The sequence below is a fragment of the Corapipo altera genome, unplaced genomic scaffold (genome assembly GCF_003945725.1).
Source record: "Corapipo altera isolate COAL_440 unplaced genomic scaffold, ASM394572v1 44b, whole genome shotgun sequence".
Taxonomy (NCBI): Eukaryota; Metazoa; Chordata; class Aves; order Passeriformes; family Pipridae; genus Corapipo; species Corapipo altera.
Genome location: NW_020884932.1, coordinates 3138086 through 3162777, shown reverse-complemented (window position 1 = coordinate 3162777; position 24692 = coordinate 3138086). Strand labels below are relative to the sequence as shown.

The following is a 24692-nucleotide window of genomic DNA, read 5'->3' as shown; positions in this document are numbered from 1 at the left end:
ATGGGACATCTACCACTTCTCTGGGCAATCTGTGCCAGTGTTTCACCACCAAACTCGGGTGGTAAACATTTCACGAAGACTTTTAATGGTTTGTAGGCTAAGACTTTATAGTCAGTTTGAGCTCCACCCCATTGGTCTACATCATTGGACTGGAACTATTTCTTTAAAGTGTGCAGAAATATTATCCTTTCACAAGCAGTGAGAAAAGGAAGAACTTGCAGAAAGTCTCTCTCTCTGCACTATTATGGTCAGATCACTAGTCCACACCTTTCCAAAGCCATTCTTTACAGGTATAATGTAACTTTCAGTCAGTAATTCTTTTGTAACCATATTTTCTTGGAACAACAGCTTTCTAAAAGTTAAACTCATAATCAAATCAGTAAGGGAGTAAGAGGAAGTGATGAGGAGTACATCAGTTACGATGTGATTATCTAACAACCACTATAAATTCTAAATACATTCCAGTCTAGTTTCACACAGATATCTGTGTGAAACGAGATATTACAGACTAGGAAACATCTACAGTAAGGGGAATAAAGATAAAAATGAGATACCTTCTTTAAAGAGTAACATCATATTTGTACTTTTGTTAGCAACGACGTTATTCAGTAAGGCAATTACAGTTTGCATTGTATTCCCAAGTATACTGTCTTGATGTCCCTGTAAAAACAAAACAAAACAAAATCCAAATTAAAAAATCTAGTATTCCTTCTGCAAGGTTAGAAGACTATTCCCTTTAAAAAAAAGTGGTAATGCAAAAGCAATACTTTCTTAATCCCTTAAAATTCAACATTTAAAATACAATAAAACCAACCAAATATCTTAGTAGATAATATCAATTTCAGGGACCATATCTAAAACCTTGGACCAAAACTTCTCCCATGTTCTTTTAAACTGAAAGAATTCCTAGTTAGGTATAAAATCTTAGCACTTCTTAAAATGGCATAGAACTTTATCAACTTAATCTCTATATATTCAGAACCAGAAATATTTCCCTTTGTATGTATTTCTTTTATTAATGACATTAATTTTACTCTTTTCAGTTTCAGCTTGATAACCCACCATAAGTTTTAAAATCTCTTTGTTGGTTTTGTTGGTATATATTCATAAGTATAAAATTACACAGATATGTTAAAAACCTATTTCTGTATTGAATTACGTCACTCTTATAATGTCTTTGTTTGATCATTGCTTCAGTGATTTTTCACAATTATTGAGACTACACTGAGAAAAGGAAGGCATCAAGGTTTATAAAGAAATTTATTTCCCTGTTATATTCACTACACTTGCATACTCACCCTGGAAAGGGTGGATAAGGTGGTGCAGTCAAAGCATTTATTTATACACACTGGAGAAATGACGTAACTCACGTAACTTTCAAGAAGTCAAAACAGGACAAGATTTTACAAGTCCAAGTCTAGATGTAAATATAAGTTTGAATACATTTCAAATCTCCCTAGAAGATTCAGGAAAGATTTCGTCCAATTTTTCAGACTCAAAGCCAAATAGAAACATACATCCAAAGTGAAAATAACAACGCTAAGAACAAATTATCATATTTTGTGTACTGTAGATTTTTCACATGCACCTGGGTGACTTCCATGCTTCCCATTCCCAGAAAATCTCTCAGTATTGGTACCGCTCAACTACTTCACTGCCACAGAATACACCATCTATTTGGGTCCATCTCCTGTCTGACGGCAGGCAGTTGAAAAAAGTTAAAGTTGAACAGGATGAAAGACTATTTGTCTGAAGTCAAGCATTTCAGATGACAAAAATCAGTTCACCTCTTGAATACACGCAAAGGAACACATTCTGTTTCTGCACTACAAAACTAAAATTAAATGCTATTCTTTCCTATAAATACCATGAAATATTTATGATAAGGCATAATACATTAACAGATAATAAAATACATAAACATACACAGTCTCCTATTCAACTTCAGGCTATGTGAGTTTTTTATTCACACTAGAGCACTTTAAACTGGATCATAAGGAGAAGAGACAAGGAAGAGTGCCTCATAGTCTTTTGAAGGACTGTAGTCTCCTACTAAATCCTAAAAAATATACATACAAGAGTTCTTAAAATCTATTTATTTCACATAGCACTTTAAGAGGTTATTTATGATTTCTATAAAGAGCACAATAAATATCTGTTCCTCTAAAGGTTTGAAATGTAGCCTGATAAATTCAAAAGCAAAGTTTGAAAGTATAAACACAAGATTCTTCAAAAGATAAGGTAACCAATACAGAAAGCAGATACCATAAAGCCATGGTACTAAAAATAAATTTGAAGTTATTGCCCTACAGATAGCTGGAGTGTAAGAAAAACATTTTTTCCAAAAGATCAACAATATGTTTATCTGGTAGTCTATCATCACAATATCTTATTAATTCTCTAGAATTTAATCTGGAAAACAATACATTAAATAGTAAGAATGACTGTTTGTGCTACTGAAAATAATGATACACAGAGTGAGAACATAAAATTAACAAAAGCAAAATAAATCCACAGGTGTCAAAATGAAAAGTTGACTCAAATATTTTCTTTGCAAGTATATTTCTGTTACTGCTTCATGTGTTTGAAATAAACATCTTGTAGTAAAATTCCCCTTTCAGATATGCAATTAGAAGAGAAGCTGTTAGTTGTTTACGATAGTAATCTTTCACATTCACCAGGGTAGTAACATTTAAATGAAGCCATCTTTGCTTTTAATGGACATCAATTATACTATACAACCCTCTACTGAAAGACTAGCACTGATGCTTTACTTTATATCAAAGCAAAAATAACAAAACCTATCTTACCCTCAACACATACAAAGCATAATTCAAGATGCGATGTAGATATCTTGAGGAAGGAAAATGGTATCTTAATGAATTAAATAAGCATACAAATGGTATACTCAGCTGTGGTACTAGGGATTTAACATACGTTTCATAGATGGTTTTTGACAAGATACTAGGTTCCAAGAAGCTGCAGGTATGCTTTACTTAGATAAGTCATCACTGATTGCTGTTAGACACAATTTTATAGGTTTATATAAAAATATTTAACTTCATAATCTATCAAGGAGCAAAGCTGATCTAATTTGTGTGCACAGCACCACTGACTGTGGACATTTAATGAACAGTGCACTTGACAGCTTTAATAAAACATAGCATTTGCCAGCAGAGATAATTAGAATTGAAGCAGCAAAATTCTAGTGTTTGGTAACACAGATGAAACAACTTCATTAAAATGTACAGCTTCGGCAAATGAAAGGCAGGAAAGCACTGGACCCTGAAGAATCAGCCTTCTCAGGACTAATTGCTTCAGTGCTTAAAAAGGACAGCTATGAAATACCAAGGGCATAACAAGGAAATACTAGTATTAAAAAAAAAAAAAAGAAACCATGGAAGATAAATCAGGCTTTTCAAATAGGATTGAACTGTATTTAGGCCATTAAACTTTTCATTCTAATTTTGAAGGGTTGTACTTGCACAAAAGAAATCAGTTGAAGTATTTATTTAAAGTCAGTTAGGTAAAAGGGTGTGAATTAGCAAAGAAAGAGTAGGAATCTTGGCAAGATACCATGGCTAAAGCTGCCTTTTCCTATAAGTCTATTAGAACAGCTCTAGGAAAACTACAGTATTTTAATTACATTTTAGATAACATAACAGATAGCATTTGTGATAAGAGGTTTCCAGTCTGGGAGGCTTCATGTACATGACTCCTACTCATGTATCTAAGAATCCAGAAGAGAAAGCACTGACTGCTATGTTTACAGATATGCTGTAATTAAATCTAAGGACCACTATATAATATACCATAGTACTGCTCATTCAATGTGATTAAACTTTAACTGTAAAGTGCCTCTCCTTCCCAAGCTTCCACATGATCTATGAACACAAGTTAAGTAAATAAGGGGACATAGCAAGATAGAGGCTTGATTTTTCATACACTAAATCCATTGAAAGAAGAAAATTATAGAAACAAACCATATTCAAATTATAGTAATTAAAAGATGCCATTTTTATGGGATGATTCCTTGGCACAGTATAGCTGAAATGAAATAAACCAAAACATTGGTGCTAACAAGGACCACTTTACAAGAAAATAGTTTAATATTGCATTCAACCTAGTTTATTTTGATTTGCTCTATTACTTTGTTTATGAAACAGAGGATCAGAAACTTTTCTAGTTGGTTAATTTAATCTTTAACATTTTGTGGCTTTTCATGGATAAGACCAGTTATGCACAAACTGAAAGCATGTAAATATGGATCTCTAACATCAAGGTAATACTATTTTTCTTGTTAATGATCTAAGCCAGAAGTAAGCATGGTCATGTCTCTTGCTACTCTGCTTTTCAAAAATCAGCCCTTTTCAAAAGCAGTTCTACCAGAGCTAATATTTCCAAATATTTCCCTCTGGGTCACACAAAAAGGAGCAACTACTAATCTGACAACCAATTTCTAGAATGATCATGCTTTTCAGATGTATCACAACAGTGACAAATTCATTCCACACATGAAGATCATAAGTCTTGCAAATTTCACAGAAATTCCTGTTGGAATATTGAAAAATAAAGAAAATCTGAAAGTGCTTAAGCGAAGTCAGCTGAGGATAGGGAACCAGTAGAGATTTTGAAGGACTAGGATTTCAAGTATCAACGAACAGAAAGCAGTAGAATTAGTCTTAGATTTTGTTCTAATACCCACTGCAGCAGGCAATGCAAAATTTCACAAGATATTTTCTGAGAAGAGTATCTATTTAAGAGAAGAGTATAAATTTACAAATGTCTCCTCTTGCCATACACAATTTCATATTTTCAGAAACCTAACAATCTGTCTCTTTATTCTGCAACTCGTTTCTTACACCTTTTTCATTTCCCAAAATTCCTTGTCATCTTGGAGACAAGCATGCAGTTTTATCTGTGTTGATGATCAGAATCTCACAAGACATAAGGAGGAAACATGGCATTCACAACCACCAGAGTTCTAAAGAATGAAAACATGAAATTTTTTACTTTTAGAAAACCAGCTTCTGTCAATATCATACAAGTACTTATTTTGCATAACAAACATTAAGAATAGAAAATATAAATAAAGCCATTGCTCTTTCTCTTGTAATTTTATTTCCAAATTCTGTGAGAATACAACTTCAAAGAACGGACAAGTAAATAAGCACAGTATTTTTAACACCACCTATTAATACTTCTCCTCCTTCAAGAGGGCCACACTTCATGTTTTGGACTTGTGGAAGTTGAATAAAACCATGCTAAGCCAAACAGGAAAATTCAAGCAGCTAGTTAAGGATTATAAAACTGTCTTATGTCAGCAAACATGAGATTTATAAACTATATGAAGAAAAGAATACTTCAATCAGAATTGGAGTAAGACAATCTTCAAGGTTATTAAAAGCAAAACGATATGAAGGCTTGTTGTTTATACCACTATGAAAAGAGAGAGATTCAAAGATATCGATACAGCTTTAAAATGAACATGTAAATTTTAAAGTCCCAAATTCTGAGTAAGAATTCCTTTTTGTCTTTCCTTTTGCTTTGCATTTGTCTAACCAAAAAACTATTAGCAGCTATTAGTATGTAAGTTTCTATAAGACAATTTTCAGTGAATCAGTCATCTTGGTTGAAAAACAAAAACAAATCAACAACAGGAAATCCATGATCCAATTCAATGAAATTCATGGACCATTTTTTATCTACTTTTTGGACAAAGACAGGATACATTTTTTTGCAGCACAACACACACAAAAAAATAATCAGTAATCTTACATTCATTGTTAAAGATAAATTGCAAAGTAATTCAGCAGCAGATCTCTAAATACAATAACATTTCTTCTTCCTACAAAATTGCGCCTGAATTTCTGGTAGCAATGAAACCTCAGCACTTCTCCTTTTGCACCTAAACACCTTAGGGAAAGAATGCACTCTCATGGAAAATTTTATTTTCTGTTAACAGAGGGAGCCTGAGAAGGCTCCTCTCACAAGCAGAGTCAGGCTCCTTCATAGAGAGGACACTCAGAAGCAATTTCATATAAAAACAATTTTACCATCACCCAGAAAGAAGTATCCAAGCAAGTAGCTTCCCAAGGATTAAAACTATTCATTGTGAATTACATTCTGTCATGGTTTGAGATAGCCCCAAAATCCAATTCCCTAGTTCCATCCCCCCTCCCACATCTCAACCCAATGTGAGATGGGTTTTTTCCAGACAAAACACAACCAGACTCAAAGTGGGGAAAAGGGAATATATTACAATGACTGTACAAATAAATACTATAACACATTATACACACGATCACAACTATCTCTACCATGACATATAGTATTTACAATGGATCAGATCTCTTCTCCCCTCCAAATAAAAGTCCAGGAGGGAAAGAAGGACAGATCCCTTCCAGTCCCAAGCAGGAGTCTCTTCTAAGGCAGCAGGTCTCCTCATCTCATGCATGCAGCAGTAACTGGATTGTTGTAGTTGGATCTCTGTTCAATACACACAAGGGGGTCTCCAAGCCTCTCGGCTCTCCTTCGGTCCAAGCGAAGGCCTCACCTGTGGGCTGCCAGCAGGGACCAGACTCGCGTCACCACAGGTATATCACGAAATGCAGGGGCATCTTCGTGAAAGTCCCTTCCTCAGGGGATTCAAATTCCCCTTTGCAGAGCTCCGTGCTCTGTCTCAAGGCTGCTAGCTTAGCAGCAGCAGCGAGGGGGGCCAAGGTCAACCCCCCCCACATTCCTCTCCATCCCGGTCCAGCTTCCCAGGACGCTCTGAGCTTCTCAGCTCCTCTCTGCAAGTGCTGTAGCACTCCAAGGCTCTTTCAAGTAAGAGTCCATCATCTTCCTCCTCTCTAGGAGGTCTCAAAGGAGTTTGGGGGGTCTGGTATCAGTTCTTACCCCCAGAACTCCATGGTTCTGCTGCTAGCTTCTGCTGCTTCCTCCGGTTCAGTTCTTATCTGTTGGTTTTTAGCCATAACTTCTGGACGCTGCCGCCGCTTCTACCCTGTCTCTGCTCACTCAAGATGGAAAACATCTCCCAGCTCAACTACAGACACATAGTCCAGCTTAACACTGTTCCAAGTCTCTGTAGCCCCCAACTGGGGCTGGGGGGCCCCAGAGGCCCCGAGGGGCTCCGGGCCCCTTTCCTCGTGGCTCTACAACATGGCTACTCACCCTAACAACCAAACTACAACTCTTCTCTTCCGGTGCTTGTGATATGTTTACATTTCTGCAGGACTGCTCATTGGACAGAACTTCAAAACTTCCAGGGGTTTCTACCCCTGGGGGTTGCCACTTTTCTTAGTCTCTGGGAGAAAACAAGGTTCAAACCAAATTCCTTTAAAAGAAAAATTTGTGCACAACTGAAGATACAGTATGGAAGTTATATAGATATCTCACTCTGGACAATTAAACTTCCTGATATCAGTGGATATCATATTTAGAATCATAAATTTGTAGATGCTTTGGGGTGTCTCATGTAGCAGTGAAGCATTTGAACTGCAAAGGCACTTGGGAGCTGCAATCAACCATTATGCCAAAAATCACCATACCAAAATATTCACTTATCCGACTTGCATTTTCAGCATTAATTAAAAGCTAGTTCTTAAAAAACTCAGAACGTCATCTTTTTTTCTACATGGATTTTGCTTTGATGCAAAGGACACTTTGCCACCACAAGGAAAGAAGTCTCCTATACTCTGTGTTCTTTAATCCATCAGTAGCTGTTAAGGAATGGGTCTCTGTCTCTTCTCCCTCCGAACCTGTTCCTGTTTCTATAGCTAATTGCTAAAGCAGTATTTAGAAGCAAAAACTGATACTGACTCAGTTTACACTGCCTACTGAGGTGTGCAAGATCAAGATTGAAATGCCTTTCCTGACATTTTCCAAAAAAACCCCAAAAACTGAGAAAGAACTAAACTTTTATGAAGAAGTAAAAGGGATAGAAAAAATATCCATTGTCCCTCTTAATGTCAAATTGAATGTTCTATTCTTCTTAGTCATGGACTTCCTTAGAATTTAATGGTGTTGGCAAAAAATGTGTTGAATGAGGAGTCATGGGTTGACAAAGAAGTGCAGGGAAATTGAATGTTTGTCTGAATGAGGAAAGAATGCTTTTTCCTACCACAGTTTAGTTGGGTTGAGGACAGATATATTCAAGTTGTCAAAAGTGGCAGGAAAGTCACATTTACATGTTTAATATTTTTGCTTTTACTCCTCGCTTTATGCCTTCTACCATCAAAATACTATTTAGCTTGAAATACATTGGGGTTTTTTCCACACATTCATATTTACTCAATCTGTAAATGCAACAGAGGAGGCTGATAAATAGTTCATTCACATTACATTAAACTTGAAAACAGTGAAGGGCTGGTAAATCAAAAGGAAACATCTGTTGAGTCTGCTGTTACTAGAATCATGGTATAGTCTCGTTACAGTTGACACCTTCAAAATATATTATTCCTTAATTTCTATTATTAGTTATTTTAGGAATTAGTTAAGTAGCCAATTACTAGTCTGAAAGCCATTAGGAAATTCTCATATTTTATATCTTTTTTCTAAGTTAATCTCATTCTTGGACACCTGTTCATAGAGACTGTAAATGTTCCCAAAGAGACATGCATTTAGAAAACAAAAATACTCAATAGTTAGACTCTACTAGGTATCAACACTTCATTCAGCTAGAAGTGCACATACTACTGTCCATAGACGTCCTAGCAAACTCATCAGCCCTTCCCCACTCAAGTTACTCCTATAGCAGCAAGTTACATCTTCTCCTAGTTGATACTGAGGCACCAAACCACAAGGCAGGAAACAGGAGAGTACTAACAATATTCCTCAATGAACAGACTGGCAGAAGTGCTAAAGTAATACAGCCAGCATTATTATCCCATGAAAGGGCATTTCTTTCATGTTCCTATCATGGGCTTAGACAGACAAGCAATCATGCTCTAAGAAACTACATTCCTACATGGACAGGTAAGGTAAGAGAAATAATGAACTGGTTGATGCAAATGGAAACTCTACCTTGTAAATTACTGTGTAAGTAAGAAGTTGCTAAATAACTTTACTCATCAACATAGTGCTGTTTTGTGGTGCTATATTCAATAAACATTATCTCTCAAACAGTAAGGGTTTTTGCTTAGGAGTAAAATTCATGTGTACTCTAAAGAAATATCATAGGGAGATTTTATTTGGTATAATTTTTCTGTGCTTAATATCCATGGTCAAGACAAGACAATCCATGACTGAAATTACAACAACTTTCAAATCACCAGCCTCCTCATTTCCTTCTGACACTGCGGAAGGTTACAGAATTGAGTACCTCCTCCATTTTAGTAATTTTCTTTCCAGATGACTGATCACTGAAAAAAAGTATAATGGATGGTAGACTCACATATGTGTTGAGTTTGTTGGTTTGTTTGGTTTTTTTTTTAATCAGTTAATTAAGGACCATGAACATTAGCAAATCTTTGTCATAATCATCTTATTAAATACTTAAAAATCCAGGAAACAAAAAATACTTTTGATATATTATAGTATCTTTGTGAACTATAGGAATGGGGTTTATGGGTAAACTATCTTTGTAAAGTTTCTTCTATAAATTAGTGGTATATAATCTCTATTCTCAACTCTATCTCAAGTTAATGTTCCCTGATAAACAGTATGTGTATTACACATACACACTTTCATACTCCATGTATCACAGTGTTATCTTGGCACTTATTCAGGAACTTGAAGATGAATGTGTTTTCTTCTTATGCCAAGCTGTGTATATGAAGTCCAAGAATACAAGCAGTTGAAGTGAAATCAATGGTCTGAACAAAACTGAACTATGACATTGGGGCAAAGATTAAAAATTTGAAGGCAAGGTTAGGATTCAGAGTAGTCCTAACTATGTGTGTGCGTCACAGCAACTAAAATTCTCCTAAGTGGATTTGATACACATATTTAATTAAATAAGACTTAAAGCATTTGGTATCTCTCTTAATGCCAGTTTACAAAAATAAGTACTGATGAAATCCAGGCCTAAAAAAATGGTGTTCCTATAGCAGACAAAAAAATCTCACTGCTCTCAGAGAAAGAAGTCTGATACTAAGAACCACATTTAAAAGGAGCAGTTTGTATTTATAGTCAGACAACCTCCCAATGGGAACAAATAGAAAAACAAAAAGATAATAAAAGTACAGTTACTTATTCTATGTAAATACTAAAACCACACTTTCTCTTGTAGACACAACAGGAATGAAGCTTACTGTTATCCAAAAATCTCCCACAAAGATAACAAATCACTCATCAGTCTAACTTGGTGTCCAACAAACAAGTCACCAACCTCATTCCTTAATCAAATTCTCTCCAAGGTTAACATGATTTTGCTTTATGACTGTTTACCACAAGAAACAGCATGCAGTCAAGATGAAAAATTAAAAAGAACAAATAAATAAATCTAGAGACTATAAAGACAGGACTTCAAGGCTAAATGACTGTAACTTCTCCTTGCTTAAATTCTTCCAGGATGTTGCTGCAGTTTCCAGACTCTACAGAGTTTGCTTTTAAAGGAGTTCTCTGTGGTGGCAGAACCAGAGACAGAATAGACATCTTGGTTATGTTGTTCTGAGACAAAATCAGTATTTTTTAATTTCATCATGATTTTTTATTCTTTTATTTGTTTTTGTCCTGCTTTACATTTGATACTTGCTCTATCTGTACATGTGACCCTACGAAAAGTTCACTTTAGGAGGTCATGTTTCAAGTATGTATTTCAGAACATACTTACGAAGTGACAGCCCCATTTTGGCTCTATAAAATACTGACAGCATGAATGCAACATCAGTCACAGGAATTATATCTTCCAGCCACTAGAATTTACTGATATTGAAAGGCAACTGTTTCTTTAGCTAGCAACAGTCTGCCTGAAGAGAAGGAAGTAAAATGGAGAAAGAAATGACAGCTAACAAGAGCAGAAATAATAGTAATTATTATTACGCAAAATATACTTGCAATATGAGGTTTATAATAAATTAAATAACTTTAATAATAATGTTTATAATATTTAATTATAAACAAAGAAATTTTTATAAGGTTTGTAATAAATATTTTTTATCATAAAGTATTTATAATAAATAAATAAATTTATAATAAATTTGTATGTGCTAATAAATTATTATTATTGTGAATCTAACTCTTACTGTCACCTGTTCTGAAGTCAACTCCTACATCGCAAAGAAGAGCAAAGGTACAACTTCAAATTTAAAAGTTTAACTCAGATCTACAAGAATACATGGAAAGGAAACCAATTCTGCTGCTCATAAGCATTTACAAAACAGTATCAGATGCTATGATTTGAAAGTAAGTATACCTCTTGTTGCTACATATGATCTCACTCATAATTTATTCCATTTTCTTAGGAGATTAACAGGTGAATCAAAGACAATCAAAAATGGCTAACAACAGCAAGATTGGAGGCTCTTCTAAGCAAGTCCTACTTCTTTTTCAAAGATAGAGGAAGTTATACTGCATTTTGTTATTACTATTATTAATAAAATGTTGAATAGCATTTTTCTTTTTGCACATCTTTCCAGGGTAATTTTCAAATACATTATTATAGTTTCCTTCATAGTCTTGCCCCATCTCTTCTCCCTGTCATTTCTATTTAGATACTTACATATTGATTCAAGAAATTAACTTTAAGAAATCAGGTTTAAAACTGCTATAGGTTACAAAAACAAGTTCCACTTAATGACAGAGATACATTGCAGTCATCAATATGTGTTTTTTCCCAAGCATAGGTTCAATTCAAATCTTCCTGCTTTTTGCCACTGTTAAGGCAACTATTGCCTGGAAACACGGGAGATTCCAGTGCCATTAAAGTGTAACACAGCACCTTCAAGCCCCTAAAAAGTGATGGTTTTTTACCCCTCATATAGCTCATTTCAGTAACAAACAGATACTAAACAATTATATGAGAACTTATGTCTATTGCTTCAAAAGGAATACAGGATATGTTAAATATATATACACGCACATGAATATACATACACGCACATTTTCTTGTAAATTATTTTAACTGTGACTTACAGAGTTCAAATGAAACCATTCTAGCCCCACTGAAAAATGACTTGAGACTCTATGCTGTTTCAAAACAGAGACAGACTTCACATTTCCTCAAACACTTAAGACTTTAAAAAAACATTCCCAGTGCACACTGACACACTCTCTAGATTCTCATACCAGTGTACCCCACATTGGTTCACAGGAAATGTAGAGGACTTAAGCTGTTTTACTTCTCCTCAGTTTAAGTGAAAGCCCAGATTATCAGAAGGCTCTGTTACAAGGAAAATTTAATATATACAAACCAAAGCGACTTCAGCAGGAGATGGTGAGACATGTTAGGAAAACATCTTGCTTAGTAGCCAAAATACTTATTCTGAGCTTTAGAAACCCTTTGTCAGCCATTCCTTCTGGGTGATACTGAACTTGGGATCTGCATTTGGGCCCTTCCCCTAAAGCATTCTGATTAACGTGCCACTGGCTACCCTGAGGTCTGCTTTTCTCCTCTGCCTCCCATGGAACTCTGGGCTGAAAATTCACCCTGAACAAAAGAGGCCTTTCTCAGTGAAACCTACAGCCAAATTGGAATAACATCATGAAACCCCTATATCTCCTCCCTCAGCCAACACACTGGGGTCCTGAAAGCTGTGGAGCCATGACCAGTTCCTATCAGCAACGTTCTGCTGCTCTGTCCAAGTTGTCTACTGAAAAAGAGCAGTTTTGTTCTCATATGAAATCATAGCCTGAAAAGAAGCTGGGTATTTTTAGATCAAAGTAACATTTTGATGCTAAGAGAGAGTCATACAATATCATCAAGAACTAAACTCATTGACACTAGAGGACAGACAGAAATTTTAGCCCATATGTGATGTCACACAATGTGTCATTGCACTGTAAAAGGAAAGGATAAAGAAAAATAATAAATAATAAAACAAAACCCAACTCAAAACAAACAAACAAACAAAACAACAAAAAAACAACGAACAAACCAAAAAAAACCCCGACAAACCAAAAACCAAACCCGAAAACAAAAAACCCCCCAAAAACCTGAACAATTGCACCACCGGATTAAGACAGCATGGAAACATATTTCATATGAAGTGATTAAAATATTTACTTTGTTAGAACACAAAATCCCAGTAATAACTAAATTAACAACTTTTAATTACTCATAACAAGCCATTTCACAATTATTAGGTTAACTATATCAGTCTTTTACTTCATTTCATTGAACCTATCCTCCCTGAGCAGTAATTCATACTGAAAATGTATACAACAGATGTGAGAGGGAATAAAAGGATCAAAGAGAAAACAGCTAAAATATATCTGAAAAGCTGGTAACAGAAATTTTACAAAAGCTAGGGAGAAGAGACTAGGGTATCATTAGGCATTTTCATATCCTAATGGAACATGCAAGTTTCAGTCTGTTACTCAGAGTGGGTCCATGGCAAAGAGCCCAAATGAGGTCTGAGAAAGGATAATGTACCTTTAATGATTGAAATAGCAGGAAAATTAAATCTAATCATGTTTCATTAAGCATACTTTAGCTCCCATTTTTACTAAATTATTCTATTATGATTTCCCAACTGTCTGTTGAAATAACCTTTTACAGCAATCTAATTCACCATCATAAACAAGTCTCATTTCTCACAATGAAGTCCCCTGGGATTAGTGAGAGGAGATGGAAAATCTAAACCTTGCCAATCCTGCAGCCACTAAGGTAACCACTCAGGGAGACAAAGGTTTTTGTTTTCCTATTTGTGGCTGATATCATTAAGATATAATTAGAAACTTATTCATGAGTATTAGAGTGTCTGTTATGGAGATACCATTCGCCCAACAAGCATCTTCTATACCAGTCTTTAATAAGCAGGGGAGCAGGCATAATCCCCACTTCACTCTCTGGAGAGTTCTGCATTAAATGGACTGCATTAGACATCCCTCTCACTCCCCCCTTTTTAATGGAATCTTATTCAGGCATCCAGTATTTTCTCAGACTCCATTGTTACCATCAAAACTGCTACCCTGCTTGCTTTCAGCAATATGCTCCTGCAGTGCCATCCAGATGTGAGCCCTAAAGATAGCTACGTGCAGGGAATTTAAATCCTGCTCCAGAACTTGACAAAGGGTGAACAAATGTGGAACTTCAGAATGTACAGTAACAAACAAATTGTACTGTTTAAAGAATAATTCTTGGCCCTCTGTAATAGTGAAAGGAGCTATCAACTGTTGTATGCATCCTTTCTGCTTCAGTCAAGTGAATAAAGTATGCACCAAGGAGAAAAGATACTTTACTTAAATAAGTAACTGAAAGAAATCTGGTTTTTCTTTGTAAAGATTTAAATTATTGCCAAACTCCATATCAAATCACATGACATAGCAACAGAAAATTGAAAACAATGTCACCCACCAAACAGTGCTTAAGTATCTGCCACAGGGATCACTTTATGGCAATCAGTTGAACTGAAATCAGTGAAAAATGTCATTCACTGTATTTAGCATAATGATATTTGAACAGGTTATCTTATTTGGTAGGCAGGAGTGTGAAAGGAACTCAGTATATGCAAAAGAAAGAAAAAGAGTTCTAGGGCACAATTTTGCTTCCTGTACTCAATATTATCAGCAAGGAACTACTCGGTCAAAACAAGCAAGGGGCAGAAACTGAACCTTCTAATACAAACAGGGGACTCAAAAGACAAACCTAAGACGAATGAAGAAAAAAAAAAGATTACCAAAATTTCATCTGAGTCTTTGAGATGCTGCTACTGTTATAATTGTAATTAGAAAGTTACAGTGGGGAAACTAAGACTGGATCATGGTAGGCTTAATCTGTTTGCATATATATGGCTATGAATCTTCCTTAGCAAAGCAATGATTTTTTAGCTTGCCTATAAAAACATTTTATAAAACAAAATATATTTAGAAACTAAGTTTATAAGACAATGAGTAAACGACTACAGGTAAAACCAGAAAGTTGAAAGTAGAATATTAAGATTTAAATTGTTTTGCTTTGTGGAAGACTGACATTCTAAAATCTAATTATCACCCTGCAATATGAACTCTTCAGGAAGACATTAACATAAGGAATGCATAAAGAATACATTTTTGAAGCCAAACCAGAAAAATTTCTAGACAAGTGATCTGAGTTCAGATGCTTAATGTGGAACCCTCTGCCAGTCAGAAACCATTCACGGATGTTCAATATTCTTTTACAAACCCTATTGTGAAGCACACAATAGCTCAGTACCTTAGTCATCAGAATGCAGCTGGTCAATAAAGGTACAGTCAGCAACTGCCTCATTCCTACACCAATATTTATTTAGATGAGATTAAGAGAGGCATTTCAGCTGTTTGACAGAACAGTGATACTGTCACAGTAAAATTCTGGTCACAAGATCAACAAAATCTTATTCTGAAAAGCATGTATCCCAGATTTACTTCAGTATACGTGTTCTCTTAAATGCTTTCTCTTTGTCTTGATTTTTACATTAGCAGGAACAATAAACTGGCAATTTGCTCTAAATCAGCCTGACAAACACAAAGTTTGGAAGAAATGAGATTTTGCTTTAATATTGCTTCTACAGCAAAACTAAATAAATCTTTAAATTTAGATATTAATCATCTTGGGTAAACATTGGAGGTGGTTCCATTTAAAATGTTCCATAAAATTCACACAAACTACGGTAAGGTCATGATTTCTCCTTATAACTTGATAGTTAAAGGTCATAAAGGACATAATTTGGTATTAGACTTGTGAAGTCTCATGTTAGAAAGAATCTCTGTCTTTGTGCAGCACCTGCTGTTTCACACATTTGCACATTGCTGTAGGATGGTGCTACAGCCCCTCCTCCTCCCCAAGTCTCCATGTGCCCCTTAGCTCAATCTGTGACTCAGTGACTGGCCAAGCTGGGGTGGGAGTGAGGGAATGCTGCAGAGCTGCACTCCAGCCATCCCTGAGGCATGCAGCAGTTACAAACTAAAACAACCCTGCCAGCTTCCCAAAGCTGCTGTTCTCTTCACTCCCTCTTCTGCTGCTCACAATCAACTAACATGTAACTCCTGCCACCAGGTACTTCTTTTTTATGTCACATGATACAGTATGAAAAACACAAGGTCACAAAGACTGTGAGATTAACTAACATAAATAATGTCACACGTATGGATGCATATTTTATATATACGCACACATATATATAAATATTACAAAATTACAAACTGATTATGGGAAAAGAACTAAACAAAATGAAATGTGTCCAAGGCGTGAGCACTGCAAGACTGTGAGAATGGGATAAAAATCTTAAAGAATGGTGAGATTTACCATTTACTGATAAAAGTGGGGGGAAATGGACAACAAAAGACAAAGAACTTAATTTGTTTAATCTTATTCACAGCAGAACCAGTTACAAATCCAGAAGATTAACTACTTTTGTTCCATTATTTAAATTAAAATGTAGGAGAAAGGTAGTAAATGCTACAGAACCTTTGGAGGAAAGCGGTGTGAGAGAAGTAATGTGGTTTCTGAAGATGGTGATGCCCGTTAAATCTCTAATTAAAAAGGAGTGCAATTATCCCTTTACCCATACCCAATGACCTCCCAAATATTTTTTCTCTAATAAGTAGGAAAATTGTCTAATTATAATGACTGAGTGAAAAGAGCTTTGATGTAATACAAATACTGTAGAAACGTGCTATGATAAACATTGAGAACTATGAAACTTGTCCATAAACAGAGAATCTGTTCTTATTAAAGAATTACTGTTAATTTTTAACTCACATGTACTAATACCAACCTCTTTACAGCCAACCAAATAAACAGCACAGACTGGAAATTAACCTCATGACTCAGAGCTGTGTATTTTTAACTTGCTAATTTCTCTAAGAAATAACTTGTTTCAGAAAACAAGTCAATCTGTTTAAGTCATAAAAAATTAAACTGGTTTCTCACACAACAATGGAAGTGGTGAGACAAATTTCTACAGTTAGTAACTAAAATCCCATGAATGCATTTTCAGTATATAAAGCAGAATCTGACTCAGTTCTAACAGAAAGTCTACTTACCCAAACAACCTATCTAAAACACTCATCAACTGAAGAAGTCTTAAAAGCACAAGACAGGTACACAGGACACTCTCCTCAGCCTCTAGGAATTCACAGCCCAAGGACTTTGAGCCAGAAGTAGATTTTTAGAACATAATAGCTCTCAATGGATTTTTCTTCATTAATTTGTCCAGTCTATTTTTTACTTCAAGTATGGACAGAGCTGAGAGCTGAACATAACCCTACAGGAAACAGTATCACTTTTGTCAGTTTTTAAGATCCCAACTGCAAGTTGTCTTTGGTTATTACAATACAGATCTTGTGTTAGTAGATACAGTGAACAGCAAAACTGCTCCCTATTCACCTGATGACTGCATGCTATGTATATATGTAAAGATCACAGTTCCCCCTCAATCACCTCCTTCCAGACTAAAGCATACAGGGGCCATTCCAGATCTGAGATCATCTGTGTCTCTTTTCTTTGCACTTTTTACTGTTCTACAGTAAACTTTTTGAGAGGAGGAACCCAAAATGTACGCACGGAGTAACATGCACGATGTTTTTTGCCTACCATTGCAATGCTTCCTCTTATAATGTATAACATTCAGTGTGCTCTCCTGACCAGGACAAAGGATTAAACAGGTGTTGTTATTAGACTGTGGTTTTATTTAATCATGATATCTCATTCCTGAGTGATAATGGCAACACATCTTGCACCACTGCATAAGTAGAGTTGGGACCATTGACAGCAGACACATACAGGTTTCAGGGCTGCTTTGAAAAGGAGTGCAAATTAAACTGAAAGTGAGTAGCATTAGGTGTCAAAAAAACTCCAGAGGATTTTAATTACATGAATAATCACAAGATCCTGAAGGTTATGCAGAAAACTTCTATCAAAAATGCTCAAACAAAGTGCGATGAAAGAATATGCGAACACTTAACAATCTCATGACCATGAAAAACCCCTCAAAACAACCCAAGCCAAAACTGTTGAAGAAAGGGAAAACCTTGATTTAGAAACTCTGCATTCTGAACTTTGTATGATCTTAAATGACTTTGCATTTGCAGAAAAACTGAGAGAGAACACGAGCTCCAATTCTGTGCCTATCCAAGCCTTAGGGCTGTCTTGAGGTGCCCCCTCACTCCTGCTCTTGGTGACATCCATCATTAAGGAGCATAAGCTCAATACCCTTCTGCAATAAGTTCCCAAGACTGACAGACTGATCTGACAACTAAAATGAAATTCCTGATACAATGTTCAGTGACCACGGAAAAAGGTCATAAACTCTTTATTCAGACTAAACTGGGGGAACAATAACAGAATCATTCCTGATGGAACAGGCTAAACAGAATAACGTACTATTAAATGAAGTACTGGCAAATCTTAATAGAAGTTATCTATCAATCTAAAATGACAAATAAAAGAAATATGATTACACTATAAGGGCAGAACTTCATGTCTTTTCCATATTTTTAGAAGTGCGGTTTTGGTTGTTTGGTTGGTTGGTTGTTTTTTCACACAGGATTCTTCACTGAAACACTATAAAAGTTTTCTAGGTAAGTATTTCAAATGTTCTACAAATCTTAACTGTTCTAAAGGTCCCAGAATTAAAAAGAAAGGTCTTAGTTAACATTTAAGTGCATTTATTTTCCATTTTGTTTTAGAGGAAAGTCTTCCAGTTTTCCAAGAAATAAATTCTAATAGCTTTAACTTTTTCTGTCATGTGCAAAGCTAAAGTTAGAATGTTCCCTTAAAGGTCAGAGCTTCACTGTTTTTAAGGAAAAATATAATCTCTAAGGAAAATTCTCCACAAAAATATTCAAATTTCCCAATCACAAAATTAAAAAAAAAATCTGTTCAGAACACTGTTAAAAACCACAAGACTCATATTTAAGGTACCTTGCATAATGTTTAAATGTACTGAGAGACAAAACAAGTTGGCAGAAACTCTCAGTGACTTTATACATCCGTCCATTCAACCCTGACCTACAGTCTGTCTTGGATTTGGTTCATAAACCACCCTCATGCAGTATAAAATGTAGATGCCTCAGATAAGGAAGAAATGGGAGTGGAGCCAAGCCAGCTGAATAAGCATTGCCACTTCAGTGCATCCACCTTGCTTACTTAAAGGTCAAAGCATACAAATTGTTAGGAAGCAAAAAATAGATGAAGAAATCAGAAACACTACTGACTTGGATGCTAACCTAGAGGAGTAAACGTATCTAACTACAGGCAGGGCTCAGTGAATGGTGGCTACCATACTTGGAAAATAATGTGTTGGGTAATTTTTGTTCAGTTGATTGTTTTTTAGGAAGATGGACTGGATTGGGACAATCAAATGACAGAATGACATAAGGTTGTAGTCACCTTTGGAGCTCTGTAGTCTAGCCCCCTGCTCAAGGCAGTCCTGCCAAAGCAGGCTGACTCACAGCTGCATCCAGATGAGCGTTAAATCTCCAAGCATAGAGATCCTACAACCTCTCTAATCTCTGGTTCTAGTGTTTCACCACCCTCCTCACAGCAAAAAGTTTCTTTCTATATAAAGCTGGAGTTTCCCATCTTCCAAATTTCATTCGCACTCTTGCCTTTCCATGTTGGACTGCTGAGATAAGTTAGGTTTCCTCTTTTCTGTAGTGTCCCATGAGATAGCTACATGCAGGAATGAGATCCCCCAAGACTTCTTTGCAAAGGTCATATGAAACTTGTTCTCTCAGCCTTTCCATGTCTGCCATGTGCTCCAGGCCCCCAAGCATCAGAGAGTACATTCAGTGGGCTTGTTGCAAGATGTCAAATGTTCAGGGTAAGCACTATTACAGTCTTTTACAATATATTTAAAATTCTTCTCTGAATGCAGTATTTGAACAAACTCTGTATTCTAAACAAGCTTAGCCTTCCAAGAAAAACTAACTTTTAAAAGTTGCTCAGAATAACCACTATTGGTTTGTAATTGGAGGAGTTTAAGGGAAGTGCCAACTATCAGCATCCAGCAAGGTCCAAAGGACAACAGGCAATCCTCTAAATACAGGACAAACCTAGTGGATTTGGAGCAACATTCAAGGGCCAGCACACGGTACTATGCAGAGGCTCTACCCTTTGCAGGTGTGGAGAATTAAACAACTGTTGTGTTGGATCTCAAGTCAGTCCCTGAAGGGATCATACCACTACCTTTCATACCATAACACTGGATAAATATTAGCATTATAGTTACTTGTTTTGAACAGAGTTTAAACTGCATCATCACCATGCGTCCCTGTAACACTCTGTTTGTCCCGATCAACAGAATATGCAAAAAGACCAGAGGCCTCAGTGGGCTCTATGTCACTTTGAAGCAACACTGTGAAGTTGCTTCACAGTCAGAGCAATGACGTGATAAAGACAGAGATCTGCCATGCAAGGAATAATGACTGCTAGTTCACAACAACTTTTTCTTTGAAATTGCGAGAATATTTTCATTCAAAAGACAACTGGTAAGACACAGAATAACCATCCACTCCGGACTACTTAAGAAATGTTTATTAAAGGAAACACCTTCACCAAAACAGTATGTTTGAGTGCTTATTGAATACTGGTAATATATAACATGAAGAGTGAGACCAAAGAGATGGAAAACAGTCACGGCATTGTAAAACTTAGAAATGTGTTCTAGTATCAGCAGTAATTACGGCCACTATTTCTGCAAAGAATACAGCTATGCACTTCACTACTTGTTTGTGATTTTCTTATCCAGTATGTTATACCTAGCTTTAAAACCTTATTACCGTCTTTTAGACTCATGTTTATTATCTGTACAATTTTCAAGTTCTGGGACAGGATAAAAAAAAATCTACCAAGAAATACATAAAAATATTGTTTATACATGAGTTTTCTTATGTCCCTTAGCACTGAATATAAAACAAAAAAAAATAGTTATGTAGCATACACACTAAAATATTACTGTCTAGCAATAGAAAGCAATTCCTTTAAGATGCAAATAGCTGAATTTCCTTCTGATAAAAGAATATAATGCTGTGGACTCAATTTTTCTCTCAGAAGTGGAGCTCCAGGTGATTTTATAAATAACTTTACTCCCATCCCTAAGAGAAGCACTGGTTCAAAATAGTTTATTACATAAGAAAGAGAATAATAGAAGGACATGCTTTTTTTTTTTAACCCATTTTAATATGCAGAATATTGATTTATAATATTAAAATGATTTAAAGGATGGCTCTACTTCCTCAAACACTTTTTTTTTTCCACCAGTGGTCCTACTGGGGATAGATCTACACAGACATACAGTCATAAAATAGGCTGCCCTACATTTACTTAGAATTTATACAGTGCTTCTCATACCAAAACTTGAATATCTTCTAAATCCTAAGGAATTTATCACTCTTACATTCCGGTGATGTTCCCATCACTTCTAACGCTCCTGTTCCAGTCCTTTCATGAGCTTTCTTCAAACTACGTTGGTCTTCTGCAAGTATGGGAGGACATCCATACATTAAGTGTGAAGATATCCTTCACTTTGAACTTGCTAGGGCACCTAAGCCAGGATGGCTGCAGCAGCTAACTGTCAAAGTATTTATTAAGCTTTGCACTTTGTAAGCCCTCTGTTGGTGTGCTCACATTACCAATGTTAATGAAGCTACTAGCTCAGAGTTAGGTGGAGACAACTTTGTGAATTATTGCCACATACTGACTGCAGCACAGACAAGCCTTAAGCTCTGTGATTATAGCAAACGTTGAAAGCCTAGTATATGTTACAATTATATTGAAAAAATCAAATCTTTCTCCCATTGTTTGTAGGAAAATGCCTGTGCAAAGGAAAATTTAGTTGACCTTTTCAGAGGGGAACAAAAGGGTGGAGAGCAGCCCTGTGGCAAATGAGCTGGGGGTCCTGATCAATGGCAAGTTGAATATGAGTCAGCAGTGCCCTGGCAGCCAAAGGGTCAACTGTGTCCTGGGGGGCATCAGGCAAAGCATCACCAGACGGTCGATCAAGGTGATTGTCCTGCTCTGCTCTGCACTGATGCGGCCTCACCTTGAGTACTGTGTGCAGTTTTGGGCACCATAATATAAGGACATCAAACTAGTAGAGTGTGTCCAAAGAAGGGTCGCCCAGATGGTGCAAAGTCTCAAGGGTAAGACCCACAAGAAGCAGCTGAGGTCACTTGGTTTGTTCAGCCTGGAGGAGAGAAGGCTGAGGGGAGACCTCATCACAGCCTACGACCTCCTCAAGTGAGGCAGCAGAGGGGAGATGCTAATCTCCTCTCTCTGGTGACCATCGACAAGGCATGAGGGAATGGAATAAAGCTGCATCAGGGGAAATTCAGACAATACAAGGAAAAGATTCTTCAGTGAGAGGGTAGCTGAGCACTGTAACAGACTTCCCAGAGAAGTGGTCATGGCACCAAGCCTGACAGAGTTCAAGGAGCATCTGGATGACACTTCTAGTCATATGACGTACTTCTAGGTAGTCCTGCAAGAAGCAGGTAGTTGGACACTATGATCTTTCTTAGTCCCTTCCAACTTCAGAAAATCTGTAGTTCTGTGACTGCTTTATCCATATGCAAAACCACTACATATCACTTAACAGTATCCAGGGAAACAAATCAAATACCATGGGTTCTCATTATTAATCACAATCAGAAATTGCTTTTATACCATGCATTTTAGCTTTTAATAGTTTTGTTGTCATCTGTCAAAAACATGAGCTACACACCAATAAAACAAAACTGTTAAGAATTCATTCTGTGTGCAGTGTTAATAATTGCAGAGAACAGCTGACAATAACAGATTAACAGCCGATTCAACACTAATCGAACATTTATATGTGTAAACCCTCCTCAGAAACTCCTGACTGAAAGATTACTGAAACAAAACCAAACAAAACAAAAAAATCTGTTTCTGAAAGGAAAACTTTCTCTTAGTAAGATTCTGCTTCATGCTAAAAAGTTCTCAAGAGAATTCCACTTAGATATGTTTATTTCCAGGACTATACATTCTGATGTATAAGGTTATCTCTTTTAGGTATACACAATTTTCATGTCAGCAATTAACAGAAATAAGTAGTTTCAGGAATCTCATCCTTAAACTAAAAGTGCTTAAGCAAGTCAACTGGGTAATGAAAAAACCCAAAAATTTTACCAGAGGAGCCATATTTTATTCCTTGAAAATTGGAAATTAACATACTGTACCCTACTACCTTTTCTTCTTTAGTCTTTAGAAACACTCCTATTAATTTGAGTTAGCATTAAAAAGAGAATAAATGCAATACCTTACTGAGTGTTGACACAACTTCAATGAATTGGTAAGACATTTGTCAGTTTGAAAAAGACTGAAACCATTCTTATTGTTAAGGTGTTCTTCTACTCACAGCAAATTTTACACTTGCATTACATTTTTTTTCTTTAAATGGTATCTCGTAATTTCAATTTCATTTCAAACAGATAAATTCTAAGATATTCCAACACTTTTTTACTTGTTTCTCCTTAACCCATCTTTGAATGGATATTAAATCTCTTTCAAAAAAGCAATTATTTTGCTTTATAAACCACCAATTGAAATAGGATTTTGGCATTTCCACTTTCATAAATCTTCATAGATTATATTCCTAATCTGTCACAGCAGGTTTACATACACTGTCACAGCATACACTCTGACTATTAAATATAGAATTTTAGGAAGTATGCGCACTTCAGAAGAAGAAAAAAACATGGAGATATTAATTATGGATACATTTAAGTTTCCTAACTATAACTAATGCTCATCCTGTAGAAGCCACAAATATTCATTTTAGAATATAATTTCAGATACCTTATAAATACAGATTTTCCCTAAAAGCTGTAAGGAATGGTGAAATTCATTAGCAGCAGAAGAAATTCATTCAGCAGCAGAAATTTGTACTCTCTTACAGAATATAAGAATAAGAGTCTCCTACTCTGTTGTTTCAAGTACCCACCCTGGATGGTTTACAAACACTTGCAAGAATTAGAAACGTGCTCCCCATTCTTTCAGACAACCAACAAGTTTGGCACCATGCTGGACTAAGAAGCGCTTAGTTTAGCAGACACAAGTAAACTAAAGCTTCAAATGCTGCAATAACCTCCAATACATGTTCCTCTATCCTTAGAATCCATATGGCTGCTAGGCAGAAAAATACCTCTACCCTCAAATAATATTTGGCTGTAATCTCTCATTAGAAAACAGAAACCAAGCAAAAGAGGAATGATGAGGCTCTTCTTTTTCCTCTCCAGTGTTCTTTTTCTCCATTTTTATAGTATTTTCAGAGGTGAGTCTGGTCAGAAAACAAGCATTATTTTTCAGTCATTCTAAGTGGGTGGCTTTGTTGCTTTAACTGGATCACAAGGAGTGGCATCTCTGACCATAATAATTTCCTGTAGCTTTTCCCCCCTATTAAAATTAAAAATGAAATATAATCCAACCACTGCTTCCACTTGGATGCTATACAATGTCTTTGTCACACATTTTTTTTCCTTTTATTAAAGGGCTTTTCCACAGCACTACTAGCTTTCTTGAAAAGAAGGTGTTACCCAAATAAAACTGGAGTGGTTTGTTTCTTCTTTTAAAGATTATGTTTAACTAACTTTTACGTAACTGTTAC

At 36.0% G+C, this 24692-nt stretch overlaps 1 protein-coding gene across 7 annotated transcripts in view; it reads right to left on the bottom strand.

Annotated features, from left to right (window-relative positions):
• Window positions 1-24692, bottom strand: part of ULK4 (unc-51 like kinase 4) — a 225432-nt gene that overhangs the window by 87431 nt on the left and 113309 nt on the right. For all 7 annotated transcript variants that reach the window (XR_003530337.1, XR_003530336.1, XM_027659556.1 and 4 more), the window contains exon 32: window positions 555-660. Coding sequence is in view for 5 of the 7 variants with exons in the window: in XM_027659556.1 (XP_027515357.1) it covers window positions 555-660 (106 nt within the window). In the remaining 2 variants the exon portion in view is untranslated. The remainder of the gene's footprint in view (window positions 1-554; window positions 661-24692) is intronic.